The sequence below is a fragment of the Aegilops tauschii genome, chromosome 5 (genome assembly GCF_002575655.3).
Source record: "Aegilops tauschii subsp. strangulata cultivar AL8/78 chromosome 5, Aet v6.0, whole genome shotgun sequence".
NCBI lineage: Eukaryota > Viridiplantae > Streptophyta > Magnoliopsida > Poales > Poaceae > Aegilops > Aegilops tauschii.
In genome coordinates this window covers 50,749,237-50,774,134 of record NC_053039.3, presented here as the reverse complement: position 1 = coordinate 50,774,134, position 24,898 = coordinate 50,749,237, and the positions used below count along the sequence as shown (strand labels likewise).

Below are 24,898 nucleotides of genomic sequence, written 5' to 3'. Positions count from 1 at the left end.
TGAATCGTATGGGAGAAGTTGCTTACAAGCTGGAATTGCCTGAAGGATTGTCAGGAGTTCATGATGTATTTCACGTTTCCCAGTTGAAGAAGTGCCACGCAGAGATGGCTGAGATACCACTGAGAGATACGGTGCCATTGGAAGCGATTCAGCTGGATAGTGACCTGGCTTATGAGGAGAAACCAGTTAGGATTCTTGAGTATGCCAGCCGAGTCACCCACAGCAAGGTTATCAAGTTCTGCAAAGTTCAGTGGAGTCACCACACGGAAGATGAAGCCACCTGGGAGCGAGAGGAAGATCTACAGAAGAACCACTCTCACCTATTTTCCAGCCAACCCGAATCTCGAGGGCGAGATTCATCTTAAGGGGGTAGGTTTGTAACATCCCAAATTTTCAATTTGGAATGTTATACATTAGATCATCATTGCATAGCATATTTTATTGCATTTTGGCAAATCCTCGAAAATCCTAAGCAACTCAAGGACCCTCGGAGAGAGTTGGGGATTTTTCCCGGTTTTCATATTTGGTTTTTATCAAATAGTGAAATGAGGATTTTTGGTTTTAATTATTTTTCTCTCCGATAAAATATTTCATATTAAAATAAATGAGAGGAGAAAATATGACTTCTCCAAAATAATTGAAATATTGGAGGAAAAATATTAAAATCAAATATTGGATTTTATTTGCAATTTTAATTGCATTAGAAAAATTGCACGTTTTCAAAACTGCATTTTTGGGCCAAGAAAATGTTCATCTTGTTCTAATTATTTTAATTAGACGGTGAAAATTTGTTTTGGCATTTTTGGATTTTTAGTTATTTTTCTATAATTTTTTTAGATTCGGCGAAATTATTTAAAACAAACTCGCGAAGCGCGCCGACTGGGCCGAAACCTAGCCGACGACCCAGCCCAGCCCCGTGCCTCGTCTCCCTCCTGGAGACCGAGACGGAGACCGCCGCCGCCCCAAGTCCCGCTCGTCACCGCCGCCCCTTGCCCCTTCCCCAAGGCAACACCCCCCTCATATATACTCCTCCCCGCCGCCCCTCTCCTCACCCCGCCCCGACCCGAAGCCGCCCCGCCGCTGAGAGGACCCGCCGGAGCAGGAGCCCGACGCCGCCGCCTCGGGACGCCCCGTACGCCGCCGCCCTCGTCGCCCCTCGCCGCCCCCGACGACGCCCGAGCCCGCCGCCCTCTCCCGAGCCCGCCGGAGCCCCGTCCCGACCCCGCCGGAGTTCCGCCGGACCGAGGTAGCCGAGCCGCCGCCGTGCCGGTTTTTTTTAAACCGTGCGGTTTATTTTTTTTCTTTGAAACCCTAGATTTTTTTTATAGATCGGTTTATTTTTTTCTTCGGTTTAGTTAGTTAGTGAACGTTCATCGATCCGTTCGTTTTAACGAACGTGTTCACCGGTTAGTCGCAGTTAACGAACGTCCGTTCGTTTAATTGTTCGTCAGTTTTATTTGTGTCGGATTTTCCGCGATTATTTCAGATCGTGATTTCTGATCTGTTTTTCGTTTTAGTTTAACTTTTCGCTCGTTTATCGGAATCAGGCGATTCAAGCGCTTAGAGTTTTGTCTCGAAATTCTCTTTCCGTTTAACCAACTCAAACAAGTTTTTGCTACTGTAAAATTTGACTTAGATCCAGATTAGTAAAGGAAGCTTGTTTCTTTCGCCATTTGACTTTCGTTTCTTCGTTCGATTTGTTTCTTTTTGCAAACCGGAGTTCTTAAGTTGAACTTTCTGGTTAGATATTTTATTTGAGTTTTACCTGTGCATTTGATGAGTGCTTATTGTATGCTTGTTTGTTTGCGATAGAGTACCCGGAGTGCGCCGCTTGCTACTTCGAATCTCTAGGTTTCACGGATCATCAGCAAGGCAAGTAACACTTTGATCATATTTTTTTACTACCCAGTTTTATTGCATTAGACCAATCCTCAAACAATGCATGATTAGGATCTAATTAAATTGTGGGTATTGGGAAGTAGTTGAGGTAGTACCTATCACCTGTTTATTATCAAACCCTTGGGAGTTACTTCTACGTTTGCTTATTTTGCTATGCTATGCTAGTAGACGTGGATTGGGTTTGAGTGTTACCATGACAGATGTGAGATTGTTAATTAATGGTTAACTTTAAGGTGGCAACTAAAACTCACATCTGGGTGGATTGAGGTACCTGTGTATTCCAGGATTGCCTGTTTTCTTTTGGACCGCCACCCAGGTTCAAAGGGATCATGAGATTATTCATGCTAGAAACTTCCGTGTGCAGCCACAAGCTATTATGGGCTATAGCATAGTTGATTAAGTTGTGTGAACTCTTACAGTGGTAGACTAGCAGATGTAGGGGATGTAGGTTGGTACGGTCTATCACATCGTAAGGTGCAAACACTTCTGAAAGACTGTGTCTCGGTCATCCGTTTCTCAAACATCATGTAGTGCGAGAATCAAGCGGAGGCGATCGAATCTTGTGGGGAAAAGTGCACAAACCTCTGCAGAGTGTATAAACTAACGTTAGCCGTGTCCCCGGTTATGAACATCTGGAGTATCTAGTATCTGGATTATCATGTGAATCTCATCATCATGTTACTTTAATTAATTTTGTTGGGTTTTGATGATGATACTTAATTGGGATTGAGGATGCTGTCAACCATTCTCAATGTTTAACAACCACCATGATAGTTAAATAAAATTTATTCCTTTGCAGTAGGGAAAAATTGGCTTTTCGCAAAACTATAACCATAGAGCCTTCTACCAGCCATATATGCATGTCGTATAGCATTGTAATGTTCTTTACTCTCTATGTGTTACATTGCCAGCATATTCCATGTGCTGACCCGTTTTCGGGCTGCAACGTTTCATGTTGCAGACTTTTCAGACGACGAGTAAGGTGCCTTAGGTCGTGGTCTTATAGTCAGTGATGCCGTTGGAGTTGATGGACTCACTTATCTTCCAAGTCTTCCGCTGTTATCGTATTAGATGGCCTTAAGCCATGTTTATCATACTTATTCTCTTTTGAGATACTCGTTGTAATAAGTGTGTGATTGCTACTCTGTTATAAATCCTCCATTTGTATTGTGCGTGTCAGCATTACTGATCCAGGGATGACACTGGTGCACAGCATCACAGACTGTTTGAGGTCTGGTCGCTACAAAGGTGGTATCAGAGCACACGCTGACTGTAGGACACGACCACTAAGCTTAAACCCTAGAACACTACTCTCTTCTCATTTCTGACTCCTCTCCACTTTCTACTCTTTTAGGAATGGCGGATGCAAGGAACAAGTTCATGCAACCGGATGAAGATACACCTTTTGGATGACACTTGAAGGAAGTCACTAAGTACTTGAACATCGGAATACCAAGCGTCACCGTGACTTACAAAGCCACACTACCAGAAGAGGAGCGCTGGAAGATTCAAGTTCAAGTTCCAGGAAGGACGTTTACGCCAGTCACTGAGCCTATAGAGTTTTCTTTTGATGCACCAACCTGGAGTTTAGGGAAGAGCATGGCAGCCCACATCTCTATGGGACGAATTGGAGAAGTCTAGCATAGGGAGCTTAAGGATACTATTTATCAGATTTGTGGATGCCGAGATGAGCAATGGGAGATGATCAGCACCAAGAAGGATGGATCAATTGCAGCTTTCATCCAGGAGCAAAACCAACACATTCGTCGCCAGGAGAACCAGATGTGCGCAGACATGTTGGATCTGAAGAAGGCATTGACCAAGATCACGGAGTTGGAGGAAGAACTCAAGTCTACGCGCGATGGATATGAGGAGGAGATCGCCACGTTGTTGGAGAAGAATGACGACCTGGAAAAGAAGATCGGAGTATTCATGGGAGACCCAGCACCAGGAGGAGAAGATGACGATTCTACTTGCCCGGATAACTACATCATCATCGACGACACCGACTCGGACCCCAGTGAAGATGACTTTGTTGATGAAGCTGGAGCAGATATCATGGAGTCTTCGACCGATCAAAATTTCTAGTAGACCACCATAATCAGTAGTAGTATTTCCCCATGTATATAGTATAGTCCGAGCACTTTGTAACGATAGTTAGATCGATTGTATGCTTTGTTTGATTGAGTGATATTGTTTGTGTTTGTCTCATGTGCATATGGGTAGTGTTTTCCCTCTAGACCTCATTCTATTCTAAATTCTCATCTTTTCTAAACCTATCAGATGCCTCCGAGATGCGACACCGGATTTGTTTTCCCACCGGAGATCACTCAGTTGATTCAGCAGCAAAATGCCCTGATGCAAGTGTTAGTACAGAACCAAGGCAACAACAACAACAACAACCCACCACCACCACCTGTTGATCACTTAGCCCGTTTCTTGAGGCTGAATCCCCTTGATATGTATGAATGGATTTGTGGATAAGTATAAACTGCCAACCCAAGCCCTTAGGTCACCCATGATAGTAACCTCGCCAGGAGCAGAGTATATGGCTAGTTTATGGTGTGATCGGTTACCATTAAGGATTGGTAACTACGTGTTTCCCTCGGACCTAATAATATTGGAATCGCAAGGATTGGATGTGATATTAGGCATGGATTGGTTATCGAAGTATGGAGGGAACATTGATTGTGCCAGTAAGACAATTTTGCTTACCACCCCAGAAGGAAGAAGGATTAAGTATGTATCCCGGCATATGCCGAAGAGGACTCAGGTGAATTTCTTATCAGGAGTTGTACAGGAGGAAGTACCAGTGGTGAAGGATTACCCGGATGTATTTCCAGAAGAGTTGCCAGGCATGCCACCAGATAGAGACATAGAGTTTTTGATTGAACTTTTGCCAGGCACAGGGCCGATATCTAAGAGACCATACAGGATGCCCGCAAAAGATTTGGAGGAGATTAAGAAGCAGATTAAGGAGTTATTGGATAAAGGCTATATTCGCCCAAGTTCGTCACCTTGGGGATCACCCGTACTTCTAGTGGAGAAGAAAGATGGATCGTTGAGGATGGTTGTTGATTATCGTGGATTGAATGAAGTGACCATCAAGAATAAGTACCCACTGCCGATGATCAATGATTTGTTTGACCGATTACAAGGAGCTAAGGTATTTTCCAAGATCGATCTACGATCAGGATACCATCAGTTGAATATTCGAGAGCAGGATATACCTAAGACGGCTTTTACCACTAGGTATGGGCTGTATGAGTATACCGTTATGTCATTTGGTCTGACTAACGCACCTGCCTATTTCATGAACCTGATGAACAAAGTGTTTATGGAGTTTTTGGATAAGTTCGTCGTAGTGTTCATTGATGACATTTTGGTCTACTCAAAGAACGAAGAGGAGCATAAGGAGCATTTGCGTTTGGTACTTGAGAAGCTCAGAGAACATCAGTTATACGCCAAGTTCAGCAAATGTGAGTTTTGGCTGAAGGAAGTTGGATTCCTCGGACATGTTATATCCGGAGAAGGAATAGAAGTAGACCCCACTAAAGTTGACACAGTAACAAGTTGGGAATCACCCACGTCAGTTGGAGAAATCCGGAGTTTCCTTGGACTCGCAGGATACTACCGGAGATTCATTGAGAATTTCTCAAAGATTGCAAAGCCCATGACTGAGCTATTGAAGAAAGACACCAAATTCAATTGGACTGAGGATTGTGAAGCTAGTTTTCAGGAGTTGAAGAAACGTTTGGTTACATCACCAGTGTTGATTCTGCCAGACCAACGCAAGGATTATGAAGTTTATTGCGACGCTTCTCGTCGAGGACTTGGAGCAGTGCTTATGCAGGAAGGAAGAGTTGTTTCATATGCTTCACGACAACTTAAACCCCATGAGAAGAATTATGCCACGCATGATCTGGAGTTAGCAGCCTTAGTCCATGCGTTGAAGACATGGAGACATTTTCTCATCGGAAATCACTGTGAGGTGTACACGGATCACAAGAGTTTGAAGTACATTTTCACGCAAAAGGAGTTGAATCTCAGGCAAAGGAGATGGTTGGAGCTCATAAAGGATTATGATATGAGATTGCATTATCACCCCGGAAAGGCTAATGTAGTAGCAGACGCGTTGAGCCGCAAGAGCCATGTCAACACACTCATGACCGGAGAGTTACCGAAAGTATTAGCCGAGGATCTTTGCGAGCTATGTTTGGAGATAGTTCCAAGAGGCTATTTAGCAACGTTGTTGGTTTAGTCTACCTTGATGGAAAAGATCAGGGAAGCCCAAAAGACAGACAAGGAGATTGATGAGATAAAGGAAAGGATGAGCAAAGGAAAAGCCAAAGGATTTTGCGAGGATGAGCACGATACCTTATGGTTTGAGGACCGCGTTTATGTGCCTAATGATCCGGAGATCAGGAAGTTGATCTTGCAAGAGGCCCATGATTCGCCGTATTCGATTCACCCAGGAAATACCAAGATGTATTTGGATTTGAAGGATACTTTCTGGTGGACCGGAATGAAGAAGGATATTGCGGAGTATGTAGCAGTTTGTGATGTATGTTAGAGAGTAAAGGCAGAGCATCAGAAGCTAGCAGGATTGCTACAGCCATTGCCGATACCCGAATGGAAGTGGGATAAACTAGGCATGGATTTTATCACAGGATTGCCCAGGACTCGTTCAGGCTATGACTCAATATGGGTTGTAGTCGATCGCTTGACGAAAGTAGCTCATTTCATCCCAGTGAAGACCACTTACACCAGTGCTAAGTTGGCAAAAATATACCTGACCAGAATCGTATGTTTGCATGGAGTTCCGAGGACCATTGTATCAGATAGAGGAACCTAGTTTACCTCAAAGTTTTGGAATCAGTTACATGAAACTGTGGGAACCAGGCTAGAATTCAGTACAGCTTTTCACCCACAGACACACGGACAGACCGAGAGAGTCAATATGATTTTGGAGGACATGTTGAGAGCTTGTGCGCTAGATTATGGATCTAGTTGGGACGACAATTTGCCGTATGCAGAGTTTTCTTACAACAACAGTTATCAAACCAGTTTGAAGATGGCCCCTTTCGAAGCTTTGTACGGAAGGAGGTGTAGAACACCATTGTTATGGGACAAAGTTGGAGACCGCCAGTTGATTGGACCATATTTGATTAAAGAGTCTGAACGGAAAGTGAAGTTGATTCGCGATAGGCTCAAGGTAGCCCAATCCAGGCAGAAGAGTTATGCGGATTCTAAACGTAAGGAGACAGTTCAAGAAGTCGGAGACAGAGTTTATCTTCGTGTATCACCACTTCGAGGAGTGAAGCGCTTTGGAGTTAAAGGAAAATTAGCGCCACGTTTTGTAGGACCATACAAAGTTTTGAAGCGTATGGGAGAAGTTGCTTACAAGCTGGAATTGCCTGAAGGATTGTCAGGAGTTCATGATGTATTTCACGTTTCCCAGTTGAAGAAGTGCCACGCAGAGATGGCTGAGATACCACTGAGAGATACGGTGCCATTGGAAGCGATTCAGCTGGATACTGACCTGACCTATGAGGAGAAACCAGTTAGGATTCTTGAGTATGCCAGCCGAGTCACCCGCAGCAAGGTTATCAAGTTCTGCAAAGTTCAGTGGAGTCACCACACGGAAGATCAAGCCACCTGGGAGCGAGAGGAAGATCTACGGAAGAACCACTCTCACCTATTTTCTAGCCAACCCGAATCTCGAGGGCGAGATTCATCTTAAGGGAGTAGGTTTGTAACATCCCAAATTTTCAATTTGGAATGTTATACATTAGATCATCATTGCATAGCATATTTTATTGCATTTTGGCAAATCCTCAAAAATCCTAAGCAACTCAAGGACCCTCGGAGAGAGTTGGGGATTTTTCCCGGTTTTCATATTTGGTTTTTATCAAATAGTGAAATGAGGATTTTTGGTTTTAATTATTTTTCTCTCCGAAAAAATATTTCATATTAAAATAAATGATAGGAGAAAATATGACTTCTCCAAAATAATTGAAATATTGGAGGAAAAATATTAAAATCACATATTGGATTTTATTCGGATTTTATTTGCAATTTTAATTGCATTAGAAAAATTGCACGTTTTCAAAACTGCATTTTTGGGCCAAGAAAATGTTCATCTCGTTCTAATTATTTTAATTAGACGGTGATTTTTTTTGGCATTTTTGGATTTTTATTTATTTTTCTATGATTTTTCTTAGATTCGGCGAAATTATTTAAAAAAAACTCGCGAAGCGCGCCGACTGGGTCGAAACCCAGCCGACGGCCCAGCCTAGCCCCGCGCCTCGTCTCCCTCGTGGAGACCGAGACGGAGACCGCCGCCACCCCGAGTCCCGCTCGTCGCCGCTGCCCCTTGCCCCTTCCCCAAGGCAACACCCCCCATATATACTCCTCCCCGCCGCCCCTCTCCTCACTCCGCCCCGACCCGAAGCCGCCCCGCCGCCGAGAGGACCCGCCGGAGCAGGAGCCCGACGCCGCCGCCTCGGGAAGCCCCGTACGCCGCCGCCCTCGTCGCCCCTCGCCGCCCCCGACGACGCCCGAGCCCGCCGCCCTCGCCGCCCTCTCCCGAGCCCGCCGCCCTCGCCGCCCTCTCCCGAGCCCGCCGGAGCCCCGTCCCGACCCCGCCGGAGTTCCGCCGGACCGAGGTAGCCGAGCCGCCGCCGTGCCGGTTTTTTTAAAAACCGTTCGGTTTATTTTTATTCTTCGAAACCCTAGATTTTTTTATAGATCGGTTTATTTTTTCTTCGGTTTAGTTAGTTAGTGAACGTTCATCGATCCGTTCGTTTTAACGAACGTGTTCACCGGTTAGTCGCAGTTAACGAACGTCCGTTCGTTTAACTGTTCGTTAGTTTTATTTTCGTCGGATTTTCCGCGATTATTCCAGATCGTGATTTCTGATCTGTTTTTCGTTTTAGTTTAACTTTTCGCTCGTTTATCGGAATCAGGCGATTCAAGCGCTTAGAGTTTCGTCTTGAACTTCTCTTTCCGTTTAACCAACTCAAACAAGTTTTTGCTACTGTAAAATTTTACTTAGATCCAGATTAGTAAACGAAGCTTGTTTCTTTCGCCATTTGACTTTCGTTGCTTCGTTTGATTTGTTTCTTTTTGCAAACCGGAGTTCTTAAGTTGAACTTTCTGGTTAGATCTTTTATTGGAGTTTTACCTGTGCATTTGATGAGTGCTTATTGTATGCTTGTTTGTTTGCGATAGAGTACCCGGAGTGCGCCGCTTGCTACTTCGAATCTCTAGGTTTCACGGATCATCAGCAAGGCAAGTAACACTTTGATCATATTTTTTTACTACCCAGTTTTATTGCATTAGACCAATCCTCAAACATTGCATGATTAGGATCTAATTAAATTGTGGGTATTGGGAAGTAGTTGAGGTAGTACGTATCACCTGTTTATTATCAAACCCTTGGGAGTTACTTCTACGTTTGCTTATTTTGCTATGCTATGCTAGTAGACGTGGATTGGGTTTGAGTGTTACCATGACAGATGTGAGATTGTTAATTAATGGTTAACTTTAAGGTGGCAACTAAAACTCACATCTGGGTGGATTGAGGTACCTGTGTATTCCAGGATTGCATGTTTTCTTTTGGACCGCCACCCAGGTTCAAAGGGATCATGAGATTATTCATGCTCGAAACTTCCGTGTGTAGCCACAATCTATTATGGGCTCTAGCATAGTTGATTAAGTTGTGTGAACTCTTACAGTGGTAGACTAGCAGATGTAGGGGATGTAGGTTGGTACGGTCTATCACATCGTAAGGTGCAAACACTTCTGAAAGACTGTGTCTCGGTCATCCGTTTCTCAAACATCATGTAGTGCGAGAATCAAGCGGAGGCGATCGAGTCTTGTGGGGAAAAGTGCACAAACCTCTGCAGAGTGTATAAACTAACGTTAGCCGTGTCCCCAGTTATGAACATCTGGAGTATCTAGTATCTGGATTATCATGTGAATCTCATCATCATGTTACTTTAATTAATTTTGTTGGGTTTTGATGATGATACTTAATTGGGATTGAGGATGCTGTCAACCATTCTCAATGTTTAACAACCACCATGATAGTTAAATAAAATTTATTCCTTTGCAGTAGGGAAAAATTGGCTTTTCGCAAAACTGTAACCATAGTGCCTTCTACCAGCCATATATGCATGTAGTATAGCATTGTTATGTTCTTTACTCACTATGTGTTACACTGCCAGCATATTCCATGTGCTGACCCATTTTCGGGCTGCAACGTTTCATGTTGCAGACTTTTCAAACGACGAGTAAGGTGCCTTAGGTCGTGGTCTTATACTCAGTGATGCCGTTGGAGTTGATGGACTCACTTATCTTTCAAGTCTTCCGCTGTTATCGTATTAGATGGCCTTAAGCCATATTTATCATACTTATTCTCTTTTGAGATACTCGTTGTAATAAGTGTGTGATTGCTACTCTGTTATAAATCCTCCATTTGTACTGTGCGTGTCAGCATTACTGATCCAGGGATGACACTGGTGCACAGCAGTACAGACTGTTTGAGGTCTGGTCGCTACAAGTAGATGCTCACTAGGGACACGGTATTTGTTTATGTATTCACAAATGTATTTAAGTTTCTGATCAATAGAATTCTAGCATGAATAATAAACCTTTATCATGAATAAGAAAATATAAAATAACAATTTTATTATTGCCTCTAGGGCATATTTCCTTCAAATATCACATTATATCTTCTAGAGCTGCCTGAAGATATAAGATCAAGGAAACAGAGCCAGAAGGGTATGAGCACAAAGTCTAGGTAACCAAATGTGTAAAGGACCAGTGCATCAACTGTAGATAATAGGAAGGAAGTATGACATAGGGAATATAAATAAGCGTGAAAACTGTAACAACATACTAGTCTAGTCATTATTCTTGGATGCCCCTGCGCGATCGTCTTGGAGAGGACGCTTGCCAGTGGTCATCGTCGCCTCCGTCCTCGTCCTTTTCCTTCTCCTCCTCCTCACCGTCGTCGTCTTCATCATGGTTCTTTGGGTACTTCTCCCCTGACCCGGGCTCTAACTCTGCGGTCTTCGATGGCGGCTTTGGACCTTCCTTGAACTGGATAAATTCGAGGTCGGGGCGCGAGGGCGGAGTGATGGATTGTGAGCACGATGATTCCTCACTTGAAGCGACCAAACTGCTTGTCTCGTCCTCGTTGGAGGAGTCCGGGTTCTTCCCTGGCCCTTCCCAAAAGGACATGGCGGCGCTGCTAGATATTGCAGAGAAAGTGGGAGAACGCGGGGATGAAGATGACAAATTGGAGCGGGGGTGAAGAAGAGAGCAGTGACGATTGAAGCAGGGATTGACGAATTATATTAGCACATTGCAGGGCAGTTAGAGTTTGTATATAATCAACCGCAATCACTACCACCGCTCCAAGTTCCCTCGGTTGCAATTCTCTAGATGATAACTATGCACACGGTTTTAAACGTCACACGTCTGCAGTTGTCACCCAACTGATGTTGCGTCCATAGGGCGGCGACCGTGGCATTTGCCGGATTGTCCCCACCACATCCTGCCGTGCTCCGGTGTCGAAGAGGTGCCATGGTAGCAATACTGTCCACTGTCTCTCTCTGTGTTGAGGACTTGGGGTCATAATGACGGCGGCTGCTGCCCCCTTTACTCCTTTCGTTGCTCTGGTTACTCCACTGCTTGGTGCAGTTGCTGCGTGCCGACGTCGAAGGCGAGAGAAGAAGTGCCACCATGTCCATTGCTTCGAGTCGTCATTGGCATCTTGCCACTTGTCATCCAATCAGCCATGGGAATAGAGTCTCGCCGCCGCCGTCAGCTCCGCGGGCAAGCCCAACGACGACGGAAGGGTGCCCGATTTGAACGCCGCCCAAGACACATACGAGGCAGGGGGGCGTTTCCGACAACTGATGCCACTTAAGTAAATGGGAGGCTTGCAGTCTATTTCTTTCAAATTAGAAATTGTATTTTTTTTTCAAATTTGAAATTGATAAAGAGGGTTTAAAAAGTTCAAATTCGGTCGCTGTCCATGCGCACGCAAATACGCAATCTTTTGCTTTTGCCAGGCTCAGGCAGACCCGTGGTCTACAGCTGTGCGCTGCCAGGAGTCTACAGGAGACTAGAACTGGCCCATCACTCGGTCCAACGGACCACACCACGCTCTGCTCTGCTGCGAGGACAGACACCACCACCCCAACGCCATGTCACTCCGCCGCCTCGTAGCCCGCTCCCTCTCCACCGCTGACCTCTCCGGCCGCCTCAGCCCGCTCTCCACCGCCGTCGCTGTCCCAGGCCGCTCCCTCTCCACCGCCGACCTCGCAGGCCGCCGCCGCACGCACCCGCCATGGGCAATCATCCACGACACGTCGGAGGTCGACCGGTCGTCGTCGGCCCCGGGCGCGCGCTTCCGCCCCGTGGATCCTCCGGGTGTCTCCCACATCTTCGCCCCAGCGCACCTCATCGATCCCACGGAACGCCCACACGCCGGTAGCAGCGACGACGTCCTCCGATACATCGGCGGCAACGTCGTCCAGCTCCTCTTCGGCAACGTCGGCGCCACCAGCGGCGACGGCCACCTCCTGCTCAGCTACCACGACCTCCGGGCGGAGGGCCCTTGCACCCGCTGGGACTTGGCCGAGGACCCCGAAGCCCACCGCTTCGTCTGCAACCCTCTCACCGGCCAGATGCTCCGCCTGCCCGACATCGGCGGCTCCAGGAGGAACTACGCCCTCCACAGCATGGGCCTCCTCACCCAGGCCGACGGGGGGCTCGGGTGCGGGCCGCCCGACAGGTTCGCCGTCGCCGACTTCGTCCTCAATGGCGCCGCCATCTTGCGGTTTCTCTCTGAGGAAGGGAAGTGGAGGGCGGTACGGCCGGTCCATGGCAATCCATCGCTCCCGCGCCCGATAGAGATGAACCAGGAGACGGTTGCCTTCGGCGGCCGGCTGTGGTGGGTCGACCTGACCTTGGGTGCCGTCTCCGTCGACCCGTTCGCCGACCGGCCGGAGATCCGCTTCGTCGAGCTGCCCAGCGGCAGCGTGCTGCCTGCGCCTGCACGTGTGGACGAAGCAGACCCCTGCAAGGTCGAGGAACGGGGGCTGCTCATTATGGAGGTGACCAATCGCCGGCGCATCGGCGTGAGCGAGGGGAGGCTGCGCTACGCCGAGGTGACTCCGGGCGGGCCGTTTCTGCTCAGCTCATATGCGCTCGACGACGACGAGGGCAGCGGCTGGAAGCTGGAGCACCAGGTGTCGCTCAGGCAGGTGTTGGCGGACGGAGGCTACTCGGCACAGGCGGCGCCGCAGATCGCCGTCCTTGACCCCGTCGACGCCAACATCATTTACCTCAAGGTCGGCAAGGACGTCGTCGTCGTGGACATGCATAATGGGAATGTGATTGGGGGCTGTCGGCTTCAAGGAGAGTACGTTTCTCTTGTACCATGCGTGCTTCCACACTGGCTTGGATCAAGCCGGATCCCCGCCCAAGGTACCTACCAATTTTCTTACGTTTTCAGTTTTGCATTTGTTGCAGCATTGCTTCAGATGTTCTGTGCTAGCTTGGGGAGAATTTTATAGTAATGTGGGTGGAAACATACAAATGGATGAATTTTGTGATTGGTAACAATGTTGTGAGCATGTTGTAGATGGTGGTGAGGAATTGACATTGTGAGTAAGAATGTAAGATCCAAACATGAATTGGAATCAGAGACTAGGATTGGTGCTATCGATCTAGCTAGACCGACTTGATGTTTGGGTGTGCTGGGAGATGTATGCGTTTACTGTGTTAAGCAGCGGTATTCATACAAGCGAGTGCTCCAATCATATCCGATTAGCTGATCACAATGGTACATTTTTCTGAAGCCTGAAATCATGTGTATTCACACCAGTACTCTGTTCATAAAACTCATATGGTGTTCAAATCTTGTGTCACAAACAGGTAATGCATCTCTTAATTAGCTAGCAGCGGTCTCTTTCGGTGATATGTTGCAGTTGAGGATGGTGTCTAAACACACATACATCATCCCCTTTGGTTTCTGTGAATTTTGAATTTACACATGTACATGTTCTACATGTTATTTCCACATCTCTATATGTCGTTTTCAGTTAATGGCTGTTGTACTCTTGTTTATTCAACTGATCACCCAACTTTTGGCTTGAAAAGAAATTTTGTTCCTCTGATCAGTGTCAAGCTATATGAGCAATGAGCTGTGCTGAATTCTTGATAGCCTGTTCTATGTATGAGTCCTGTCCGCTGGCACATTTCTTATAAGCAACACGTAGTTTACACCGTACAAAATTGTTCCGAGTTAACATAGATTGTATCTGTTATTCAACTTCCTGTATCTTGACAGAGAAAACTTTTTTCAGGCAAGAAGGATGGCATGGAAGTGACAGATGATCTGGTCAGTAGCGCCTAGAAGTCGTGAATGGGCATCAGTCTACCAGCTTATGTATCTCTGGTTGGGAACTATCTTAGTCTCTTAACTAATGCTTCCATTATTAGTCATCCATTGGCATTGTGAGTACTCAAGACGCATCGTGCTTCCTTGTCCTAATGGCGACTGCTCTTTTCTTTTTCTTAAATTTTTACCAACAACTGTTAAGAAGTCTAAAACTGAAGCTTATTACTTTCAAACAACTTATAATGATGTAATTTGGTGCTATAAGTAAACATGTGGTCCAGATGTTATTTGGTGTTTATTCCATTTATTCGTTTTCTTTTCCATGTTGAGTCAAACATCTCTAATATGTTTTCTCTACTTCTCAGGTTTTCTGAAACTAATAGATGGAGGGGTTGCACTATATTAGGATAGAAGCTGGCGGTAGTTTGTCGAACTCTCATTTTGGGTGAAATCTGGAATGTTTTGGATTTATTGTAGTTTCTTGATGAGTTACCATCTCGTTTAGAGGGAAATCTAGCAGTTGGCTCAACAGTCCATTAGGATATTGCAGTAGAACTAAATTAAATCAGCATGTGACGACTGTCACAAAACCGCATGCATGAAGTTACTTGCAAGACAATATGCTCATCTTTTCTTTTCAAGTTCAGAGAAAGAAAAATACAAGATCGTCCTTTTGTAGGAAAACATGGATGCATCCATGATTTTAAATGCTTGTAGACTTGTAGTCTAAGTGACATCTGTTATGAATTGATGAATGTTTCAACGGTTCAGGATTTCTCATGACAAATGCATGTTCTTCGCCGCCCTTATTGCTTGACAACAACATAGATCACCAGCACAACAAAGTTCTCTGCCATAATATGTTTACAAAAAATTCAAAATATATGTACAAAGTAATCACAATCATGCATCAATGCACACCAATCCTTTTATGGCTTCTATAGACTTGGTATAGTGTGAAAATTTAAATTTATTTTGATATTTGAATTTATCGTGGCTAGCTCTTCAAGATAAGTCAAATGAGCAATGTATTTCAAGTTGTGGAGCAAAAGCTAGGACTGAGCATGTTGATCAAGTGAAACCTCATTAATTAACTTACATTTATTGGAAGGTTCTTTGCTTTTCGTTAACAAAGAGATGATTTTCTTTTTTTATGTTTTGAGACAGATGGTCATCATGTAGGAACATATTATGTACCAACTAAAAAGGGTTGAGTTCTTTTGTACAACTTTGCCACATTGTCACAAGTCATAGACATACTCACGAGTGCACGCGCTATATACATGCCCAGGGCAGGCCAAGGCAACACTAGCGATGGCATGGGGCATGAGAGCTAGACACACCGTTCACCGTAGCTATTCTAGCTGCCGTTGTGCATTGTTTATCACTGTAGCACGAAGTTGGCCTAGGCCATTGCTTTATCCTGGCTACGCAACTGAACATGTGTGGGTGTGTGCGCGTGCGTGCTTAAATCACAAGTCTTCATGTATTCTACTCCATTTATTCTATAATGCAGTGTGTATGTTTTTTTACGGAAGTTAATTTTTTTTAATAAACTTTGACCAAATTTATAGGGAAGAGTATCTACATAGTTATTATCAAATTTGTATCACTACATAAAACACAGGATAGACTTTTATATTATATTACTGTATTATTATTGTTGTTGATGTTTTCCTCGATAAACTTGGTCAAACTTTATGATGATTGAGTTAAAGAAAAAACTATACGCACTACATTATAAAATGTAGGGAGTAGTATTTAGAAAACAATGAGAAGTCTCCCTTATATATTGATCACCCCCTCCCGAACCTGGCTGAATTCTTTTCCGGTTTAAATTTTCATGCAGACGACCGTATATTTATTAAAGTTCAAATAACATTATAGTACTACCAGCGAAAATAGGGAAATATGCCTACACACATAACATACTATTGGACCGTCATCCAAATCGGTTGTATGTATCTCGTGCTACCATCTCATCGGTTGCACTCAGAGACCATAAACTCCCGTACTTCCACATCTTGCGGTAAGGACCCCATATGGATCCATCATGTGCTCGCAAGATGGGAAAGTATCAGGCGCTCCAAAGCTTGGTGTACTCCCGGTGCTCCAAGTTCAAAAAAGAATTCTTAGATGTTTCAAAAAATTCCAGAAAAAATTGTGAATGTTCATAAGGAATGTGACTACAATTCCTAAAAATTCTAGATCCAAACTCGAAATGCACATTGAGAAACAAAAAGGTGAAATCCAGATGTGAATAGTATCAATGTTGCTTTTGTCTTTTTTTTACACTATTCATGCTGGATTTCACATTTTTGTTTCTCAATGTGCATTTTGAGTTTGAACCTGAAATTTTTAGGGGTTGTAGTCACATTCCTCATGAACATTCACATTTTTTGTCGGATTTATTTGAAAATTTTAAGAATGTTTTTTTGAATTTGGAGCATCGGGAGTACACCAAGCTTTGGAGCACCTGATACTTTTCCCTCGCAAGATACCAACTGTGACGCCCCCGATTTGACCGTACACTAATCATGCACGCAAACGTGTACGATCAAGATCAGGGACTCACGGGAAGATATCACAACACAACTCTAAAACACAAATAAGTCATACAAGCATCATAATACAAGCCAGGGGCCTCGAGGGCTCGAATACAAGTGCTCGATCATAGACGAGTCAGCGGAAGCAACAATATCTGAGTACAGACATAAGTTAAACAAGTTTGCCTTAAGAACGCTAGCACAAACTGGGATACAGATCGAAAGAGGCGCAGGCCTCCTGCCTGGGATCCTCCTAACTACTCCTGGTCGTCGTCAGCGGGCTGCACGTAGTAGTAGGCACCTCTGGTGTAGTAGGAGTCGTCGTCGACGGTGGCGTCTGGCTCCTGGGCTCCAGCATCTGGTTACGACAACCATATAGAAAGGAAAGGGGGAAAAGAGGGAGAAAAGCAACCGTGAGTACTCATCCAAAGTACTAGCAAGCAAGGAGCTACACTACATATGCATGGGTATATGTGTAAAGGGCCATATCGGTGGACTGAACTGCAGAATGCCAGAATAAGGGGGGATAGCTAGTCCTGTCGAAGACTACGCTTCTGGCAGCCTCCATCTTGCAGCATGTAGAAGAGAGTAGATTGAAGTCCTCCAAGTAGCATCGCATAGCATAATCCTACCCGGCGATCCCCTCCTCGTCGCCCTGTTAGAGAGCGATCACCGGGTTGTATCTGGCACTTGGAAGGGTGTGTTTTATTAAGTATCCGGTTCTAGTTGTCATAAGGTCAAGGTACAACTCCGGGTCGTCCTTTTACCGAGGGACACGGCTATTCGAATAGATAAACTTCCCTGCAGGGGTGCACCACATAACCCAACACGCTCGATCTCATTTGGCCGGACACACTTTTCTGGGTCATGCCCGGCCGCGGAAGATCAACACGTCGCAGCCCCACCTAGGCACAACAGAGAGGTCAGCACGCCGGTCTAAATCCTATGCGCGCAGGGGTCTGGGCCCATCACCCATTGCACACCTGCACGTTGCGTACGTGGCCGGAAGCAGACCTAGCCCCCTTAATACAAGTGCGAGCTTACGGTCCAATGCGGCGCGCGCCGCTCGGTCGCTGACGTCACGAAGGCTTCGGCTGATACCACGACGTCGAGTGCCCATAACTGTTCCCGCGTAGTTGGTTAGTGCGTATAGACCAAATGGCCAGACTCAGATCAAATACCAAGAACTCGTTAAGCGTGTTATTTTGAAGTAATCGCGGACGCCGTCCAGGGCCAGGCCCACCTCTCGCCTAGGTGGTCTCAACCTGCCCGTCGCTCCGCCTCAAAGATCCACTCGCGGGTACTCCTACGAGCCGACCCGACTTTAGTCACCACATGTATCATGTATAAAGTATATAAGTATATACCCGTGATCACCGCCCAAGTGATAACGGCCCGATAGTATAGCACAGCAAACGGACAAGAATGTAGGGCCACTGATGGAAAACTAGCATCCTATACTAAGCATGTAGGATTGCAGGTAAAGGTAACAATAGTAGTGGCAAAGACAGGCTATGCAGCAGAATAGGATTAACGGAAAGCAGTAACATGCTACACTATAATGCAAGAGTATAGAGAAGAATAGGCGTTATCTGGTGATCAAGGGGGGGGGGGCTTGCCTGATTGCTCTGGCAAGAAGGAGGGGTCGTCAACAGCGTAGTCGGTCGGAGCACCAGCAGCGGCGTCGGTCTCGTAGTCTACCGGAGAGAAGAGGGGGAAGAAACAATAAATACAATGCAAACAAATGCATGGCGATGCATGACAAGACAAAGCGTGATGCTAGGTGTGCCCAATCGCGGTAGTAGGTGATACCGGCGAAGGGGGGAATATCCGGGAAAGTATTCCCGGTGTTTCGCGTTTTCGGACAGATGAACCGGAGGGGGAAAGTTGCGAGTTCGATAGGTTAGGGATGTGTGGCGAACGAACGGGCTGCATATTCGGATTCGTCTCGTCGTTCTGAGCAACTTTCATGTAGAAAGTATTTTCATCTGAGTTACGGATTATTTTATATGATTTTCTAAAGATTTAATCATTTTCTGAATTTCATTATTTATTTAAATCCAACATTATCCAGAACAGTATGGGATGACGTCAGCATGACGTATGTGTGATGTCAGCAGTCAATAGTACGGTTGACCAGGTCAAACTGACCAGTAGGGCCCACCTGTCATTGGCAGTGGGCTAACAGCAGATCATTTTAACTTAAACAGACTAATTAGTGACTGGACCCCACCAGTCAGTGACTCACTAGTTTAGCTAATTACTTTTATTTAGGAAAATGTTTTAATTAGGTTAATTATGTGGTGGGGGCCCGCGTGTCAGTGGCACTGAGTGCCCAGTCAGCATAGTTGACCACGGTCAACATGGTCAACTAAGTCCAGGGGCCCACGGGCAGCGACCCAGAGGCGGGCCCCGCCGGTGCCAGGTCAGTGCCGGCGCCGGAGCAACGCCGGCGAGGCCATCCGCGGCGGCCGAACGCCGGAGACGGCCGGAATCGCGCTATGGCGCACCATTTGAGTCGTGGTCGGGCGCGTTCGAACGGTGAGGCTGGGCCGCATGCAACCGTCGTGGTGGCGCGGGCCGTAACGGCCGGAATCTTCGCCGGCGGCGAGTGGAGGCGGTGGTGGCGTTCGGGACATCGTCGGGATCACGCTACGAAGCACCAAACCGCGCGCGACAACTTGTGTTCGAACCGTGGAAGCGTTCCGCGTCGACTGGTGGTGGTGCCAGACCAAAAGGTCGCCGGAAACGGGACCGGCGACGAGCTATGGCGGCCGCGCGTATGGGACCTCGACGGAGGCTATGCTAGGAGGCACGGGGAGGCACGTGCTCAGGCTCGTTGGCTCCTGGGAGCTCCAGGAGTTCGGCTACGAGCTCGGACGCGAGCTCGGGCCACGGTGGCCACGACGGCGAGGTGATGTGCGGCGGCGAGCTCAAAGCAACGGCGACGAGCGCTAGGGAGACTCACGCAGTGCGAGGAGAAGAATGGAGGGAGGGAGGAGCTCACCGAGCGGCTACGAAAAGCCTGCGACAGCTTAGGAGCGCAGAGGTGGCCGGAGACGACGGCGGTCACCGGCGACCGAGAAGATAGGGACGAGCTCGATCCCGACCGTGCGGTGCTCCTCAAGCTTGTTGGCGAGGCATAGACGAGGTAGAGGACGAGGCGCGTCTCGTGGACGTGCTGGCGAGGCACGGGGTGGCCGGTGGCCGCGGCTATGGTGCAACCATGGCGACGGCGGCGCTCGGTGAGGCGCGGCAGAGGTGGATCAGGAGGGGAGTGGGAGAGGCGCAGGAACCAAGGCGAGAGTGGGGGCGAGTGGGAGGCAGGATCGAGGAGGCGGGGGCGTGGCGGCCTTATCCTCCCCGGCGTCGGTGCCGGCGAGGTGGTCGGGCGGGAGCGTGCCCCTGTTCCGACCCGGGTCGGGGGAACAGGGAAAGGAGGCGGCAGGGGGAGGCGGGCCGGGCCGGCTGGGTCGGTCGGCTGGCTGGCTATTAGCTGGGCCGTCTGGTCCAAGAGGGGGGGGTTCGTTTCCTTTGGTTTTATTTTCACTTTTTTCCTTTTATTTATTTTCTTTTCTGTTTTAACTCAATTTAAGTATTTAGACATTTTCTAAAAATGTATTTACTTCACCATAATTACCTATGCAATATTTGGCACCCACCGAACATTTTTGTTTTGGCTTTTGGAAACTTTGGGTGTTTGTCACTAATTCATTTTTTGAATTTGAGATGTTTTGAACTAACACTTGATTAGCAACAGTAACAAAGATGACATGGCATCATCAGGAGAGTTTTACTGTAGCCTAATTATCCGGGCGTTACAAATCTCCTCCACTACAAGAAATCTCGTCCCGAGATTTAGGAGGTAGAAGGAAACAGTGCGGGGTATTCATCACGCAGGCGATCCTCGCGTTCCCAAGTGGCTTCATCTTCAGAATGGTGCGACCACTGAACTTTGAGGAACTTGATCGCCTTCTGACGTGTGTGGCGTTCAGCTTGGTCGAGAATGAGGACCGGGTGCTCTTTATAGGAGAGGTCCTGCTGCAATTCGAGCACTTCATGATCCACTGCTCGGATTGGGTCCTTGAAGCAACGGCGGAGCTGTGACACGTGGAACACATCATGAACCTGAGAAAGGTTCGGCGGAAGCTCCAGCTGGTATGCCACTTTTCCACGCCTTTCGAGAATAGTGAATGGGCCAATATAGCGAGGAGCTAGTTTGCCCTTGATCCCGAAGCGGTGAGCACCCTTCATTGGTGTGACTCGAAGATAAGCCTTTTCGCCAGGTTGATAGACCATGTCTTTATGATGACGGTCATACTGACTCTTCTGACGTGACTGAGCAGTCTTGAGATTCTCACGAATAATGCGGACTTGTTCTTCGGCATGTTGGATAATATCCGAACCAAAGAGTGGACGTTCCCCAGTTTCTGACCAGTTCAGAGGGGTTCGACACTTTCGTCCATATAACACTTCGAAGGGGGCCATCTTCAGACTAGCTTGATAGCTATTATTATAAGAGAACCCAGCATATGGGAGAGATTCCTCCCATTTCTTGCCGAAGGAAATAACACAAGCTCGAAGCATGTCTTCGAGAACTTGGTTGACACGTTCAACTTGCCCTTGCGACTGAGGATGAAACGCAGTACTGAATGACAGATGAGTTCCCATAGCTTCTTGGAAACTTGCCCAGAATCTTGAAGTGAATAAGCTGCCACGGTCTGAGCTGATAACCAATGGAATACTGTGGGGTGAAACAATCCTGGACATATAGAGCGTTGCCAGCTGACTAGCAGTGATCGTTTCTTTGACTGCCAGAAAATGTGCAACCTTAGAAAGCCGGTCAATGACGACAAGAATAGCATCATTAACTTTCTGCGATTTGGGAAATCCAGTGACGAAGTCCATCTCAACATGGTCCCATTTCCATTCAGGAATAGAGATAGGTTGCAGAGTTCCAGCAGGCCTTTGATGTTCTGCTTTGATACGACGGCAAACGTCACACTCAGCAACATAACGAGCAATGTCTTGCTTCATATTAGACCACCAGAATCTCTGACGGATGTCTTGGTACATCTTTATACTACTAGGATGGATACATAGAGGCGTATCATGAGCTTCTTTCATAACTTCCTGAGTCATATCCAGGTTTTTCTCTGCACATGGCACCACTAGGCGGCCCTTGAAGTACAAAGTGCCATCATCAGCAATAGTGAAGAATGAGGGCTTTCCTTCTGCGAGGTAGCACTTAATCTTGTGGGCTTCAGAGTCATATCCCTGTATTCTCTTGATGGAGTCCAAGAGATCTGGTTCAACAGCCAGGGTATTGAGGGAACCCTGGGAAACAACACGGAGGTTCATCTTGTGAAACTCCTTAGGAGGGGGAGCGAGTGCACCCGGAGGAACAATATGGAGGTTCAGCTTTCTGAATTCTTCAACAAGCGAGGGCTGAACTTTGTGAACCTGGAGGTGGTTGCAGTAAGACTTGCGGCTCAAGGCATCAGCCATTACATTAGCCTTGCCTGGCGTATAGGAAATACCCAAGTCAAAGTCTGCAACAATCTCCATCCATCTCTGCTGACGGAGGTTCAGGTCTGGCTGAGTAAACAGATACTTCAGACTTTGGTGGTCAGTGAAGATCTCGCAACGATTACCGAGAAGGTAATGTCGCCACTGCTTCAGCGCATGAATGACAGCAGCAAGTTCCAGGTCATGAACTGGGTAGTTCTCTTCGTGAGGGCGCAATTGCCGAGAGGCATAAGCAATCACTTTGCGGTCTTGCATTAGGACACAGCCTAATCCTTGACGGGAAGCGTCGCAGTAAATGACAAAGTCCTTCTTAGTATCAGGTGGAGCTAGAACTGGGGCAGAAGTCAACTTGTCTTTGAGTGCCTGGAAACTTTCCTGACATTTGTCTGTCCATTGGAACTTGACGCCCTTATGCAACAGGTTAGTCAGAGGCCTGGTGATCTTGGAGAAGTTCTCGACGAATCGACGGCAATAGCTGGCGAGACCGAGAAAACTTCTGACTTGCTTAATGTTCTTGGGAGGAGTCCAATCAAGGATAGCCTGGACTCGTTCAGGGTTGACGGCAATACCATCCTTAGAGATGACATGCCCAAGGTAGGTTACTTCGGGTAGCCAGAATTCACATTTGGAGAACTTGGCATATAGTTGATGCTCTCGTAGCTTTTCCAGCACAAGACGAAGATGTTCAGCATATTCCTCTTCGTTCTTGGAAAATACCAGGATATCATCCAGATAAACCACGATGAACTTGTCGAGGTAATCCATGAATATATAGTTCATCAGACAAGAGAAGGTGGCTGGAGCATTGGTTAAACTGAAAGACATGACGGTGTACTCGTATGAACCATATCGAGTCACGAAGGCGGTCTTTGGGATATCCTCTTTGCGAACACGGATCTGGTGGTAACTCAACCTCAAGTCGAGCTTAGAGAACACTGATGAACCAGCGAGTTGATCATACAAATCATTGATCCGAGGAAGAGGATACTTATTCTGAATGGTAGCTTGGTTTATAGGACGGTAGTCTTGGACCAATCGGTTTGTCCCATCCTTCTTCTTGACAAAGAGAGAAGGTGCTCCCCAAGGAGAGCAACTTGGGCGGATGAATCCTTTGCGAAGAGATTTGTCGATTTCCTCCTTAAGCTCAAGGAGTTCATGCGGCGGCATCTTGTAGGGTCGCTTGGCTATAGGAGTGGTGCCTGGTTTCAAGTCGATGATGAATTCAACAGCTCTAGCAGGGGGAATCCCTGGAAGTTCTTCAGGAAAGACGTCGAGGAATTCACGCACGACGGGAATGTTTTCAATGGCCTCGAGTGGTGCAGCGTTCAATGCATTCAATGCATAGAGCCTGGCCTTGGCATTTTGCACCAGATGAGCTTGGTAAGTAATTATTTCATCTGAAGGGTGAAGTAGATGGACGGTCTTAGTGGCGCAAACTATAGAAGCAGTATGCGCTTTCAACCAATCCATCCCCAAAATGAGGTCGATGTTAGATGACTTCAGGATAATGGGAGAGACATAGAATTCCAGCCCTTCGATTTCCACGGGGACGTCGATGCCAACCAGGGAGGTTTGACACTATCCCACGGGGGGTTTGACCACTACCGAGGTGTTCATCTCCTCACATTTAACATCGTGCTTGTATGCAAAATCTTCTGACATGAATGAATGCGATGCACCTGTATCAAATAAAACGGATGCTGGTACTAAATTTACGAGGAGTGTACCCATCACAGTAGTAGGCTGGTCTTGAGTTTCGTTCAGATCAACGTGGTTGGCATGAGCACGACCATAAGACTTAGCATTGTTGTTGCGGGGCTGGTTGTTACCACGGCCAGCTGCGGGAAGGGCAAGTTGATTCTGATTCTGATTGCAGTCCCTGGCACGGTGACCTGGTTGACCACACTTGTAGCACAGACCATTATTGGGAGTGGGAACAGGAGCTTGGGGTGGTGGAGCTGGAAGTCTTGGCTGCCTAGATGGTGGTGGAGGCAGACGAGGTGCAGCATAGGTCTGCCTTGGGGCAGATGCATTTGGATGGTACATGCTGTTCGGGATCCATATCTTACGCTTCTGCGAGGGCGGGCCCGAAGATGAGCCCGTGTCACGGTTGCGCCTGTGAGAGCTCTGGTATTCCTGCAGACCAGTTTCGACATTGATGGCCTTGTTCACCAAGGTGGCGAAATCAGCAAAGTCATGCACTAGAAGTGCGAGCTTGATGTCAGCTTGAAGGCCATCACGGAACTTCTCCTGTCTGCGTGCATCAGTTGCAATGTCCTCTTCACCATAGTGAGACAAGTCCAGAAACTCCCGCTGATAAGCTTCAACAGTTTTGTTGCCTTGGGTGAGGTTGCGAAACTCACACTTCTTCCGGTCCATGACTCCCTGAGGAATGAAGCGGGCACGGAAAGTAGCTTGGAAGTCTGGCCAGGTGATGATTGTTCCAGCTGGCAGAGTACGCCTGTGGCTGTCCCACCATTGAGCTGCGGGTCCCTTCAGGAAG

General features: G+C 47.0%; 1 protein-coding gene across 2 annotated transcripts; it reads left to right on the top strand.

Annotated features, from left to right (window-relative positions):
- The first annotated feature begins 12,024 nt into the window (after window positions 1-12,024).
- Window positions 12,025-15,090, top strand: LOC109781912 (uncharacterized). Of its 2 annotated transcripts, none has more exons than XR_005756144.2 (3): window positions 12,025-13,404; window positions 14,286-14,436; window positions 14,686-15,090. XR_005756144.2 is itself a non-coding variant. In XM_040388823.3 (3 exons), exons 1-2 carry the CDS (start codon window positions 12,120-12,122, stop codon window positions 14,333-14,335), a joined length of 1,335 nt encoding a protein of 444 aa, XP_040244757.1. In that variant the 5' UTR covers window positions 12,025-12,119; the 3' UTR covers window positions 14,336-14,377; window positions 14,686-15,090. The 2 variants fall into 2 exon arrangements, 1 of the variants encoding a protein (XP_040244757.1); XM_040388823.3 differs by having other exon boundaries at window positions 14,286-14,377.
- Window positions 15,091-24,898: the final 9,808 nt, after the last annotated feature.

Bases quoted from the DNA above. Each gene is read 5' to 3' on its own strand.
- LOC109781912 (XM_040388823.3), top strand. From the start codon at position 12,120: ATGTCACTCCGCCGCCTCGTAGCCCGCTCCCTCTCCACCGCTGACCTC. The intron at 13,405-14,285 runs GTACCTACCAAT...AACTTTTTTCAG, and splicing joins AAGCCGGATCCCCGCCCAAG to GCAAGAAGGATGGCATGGAA.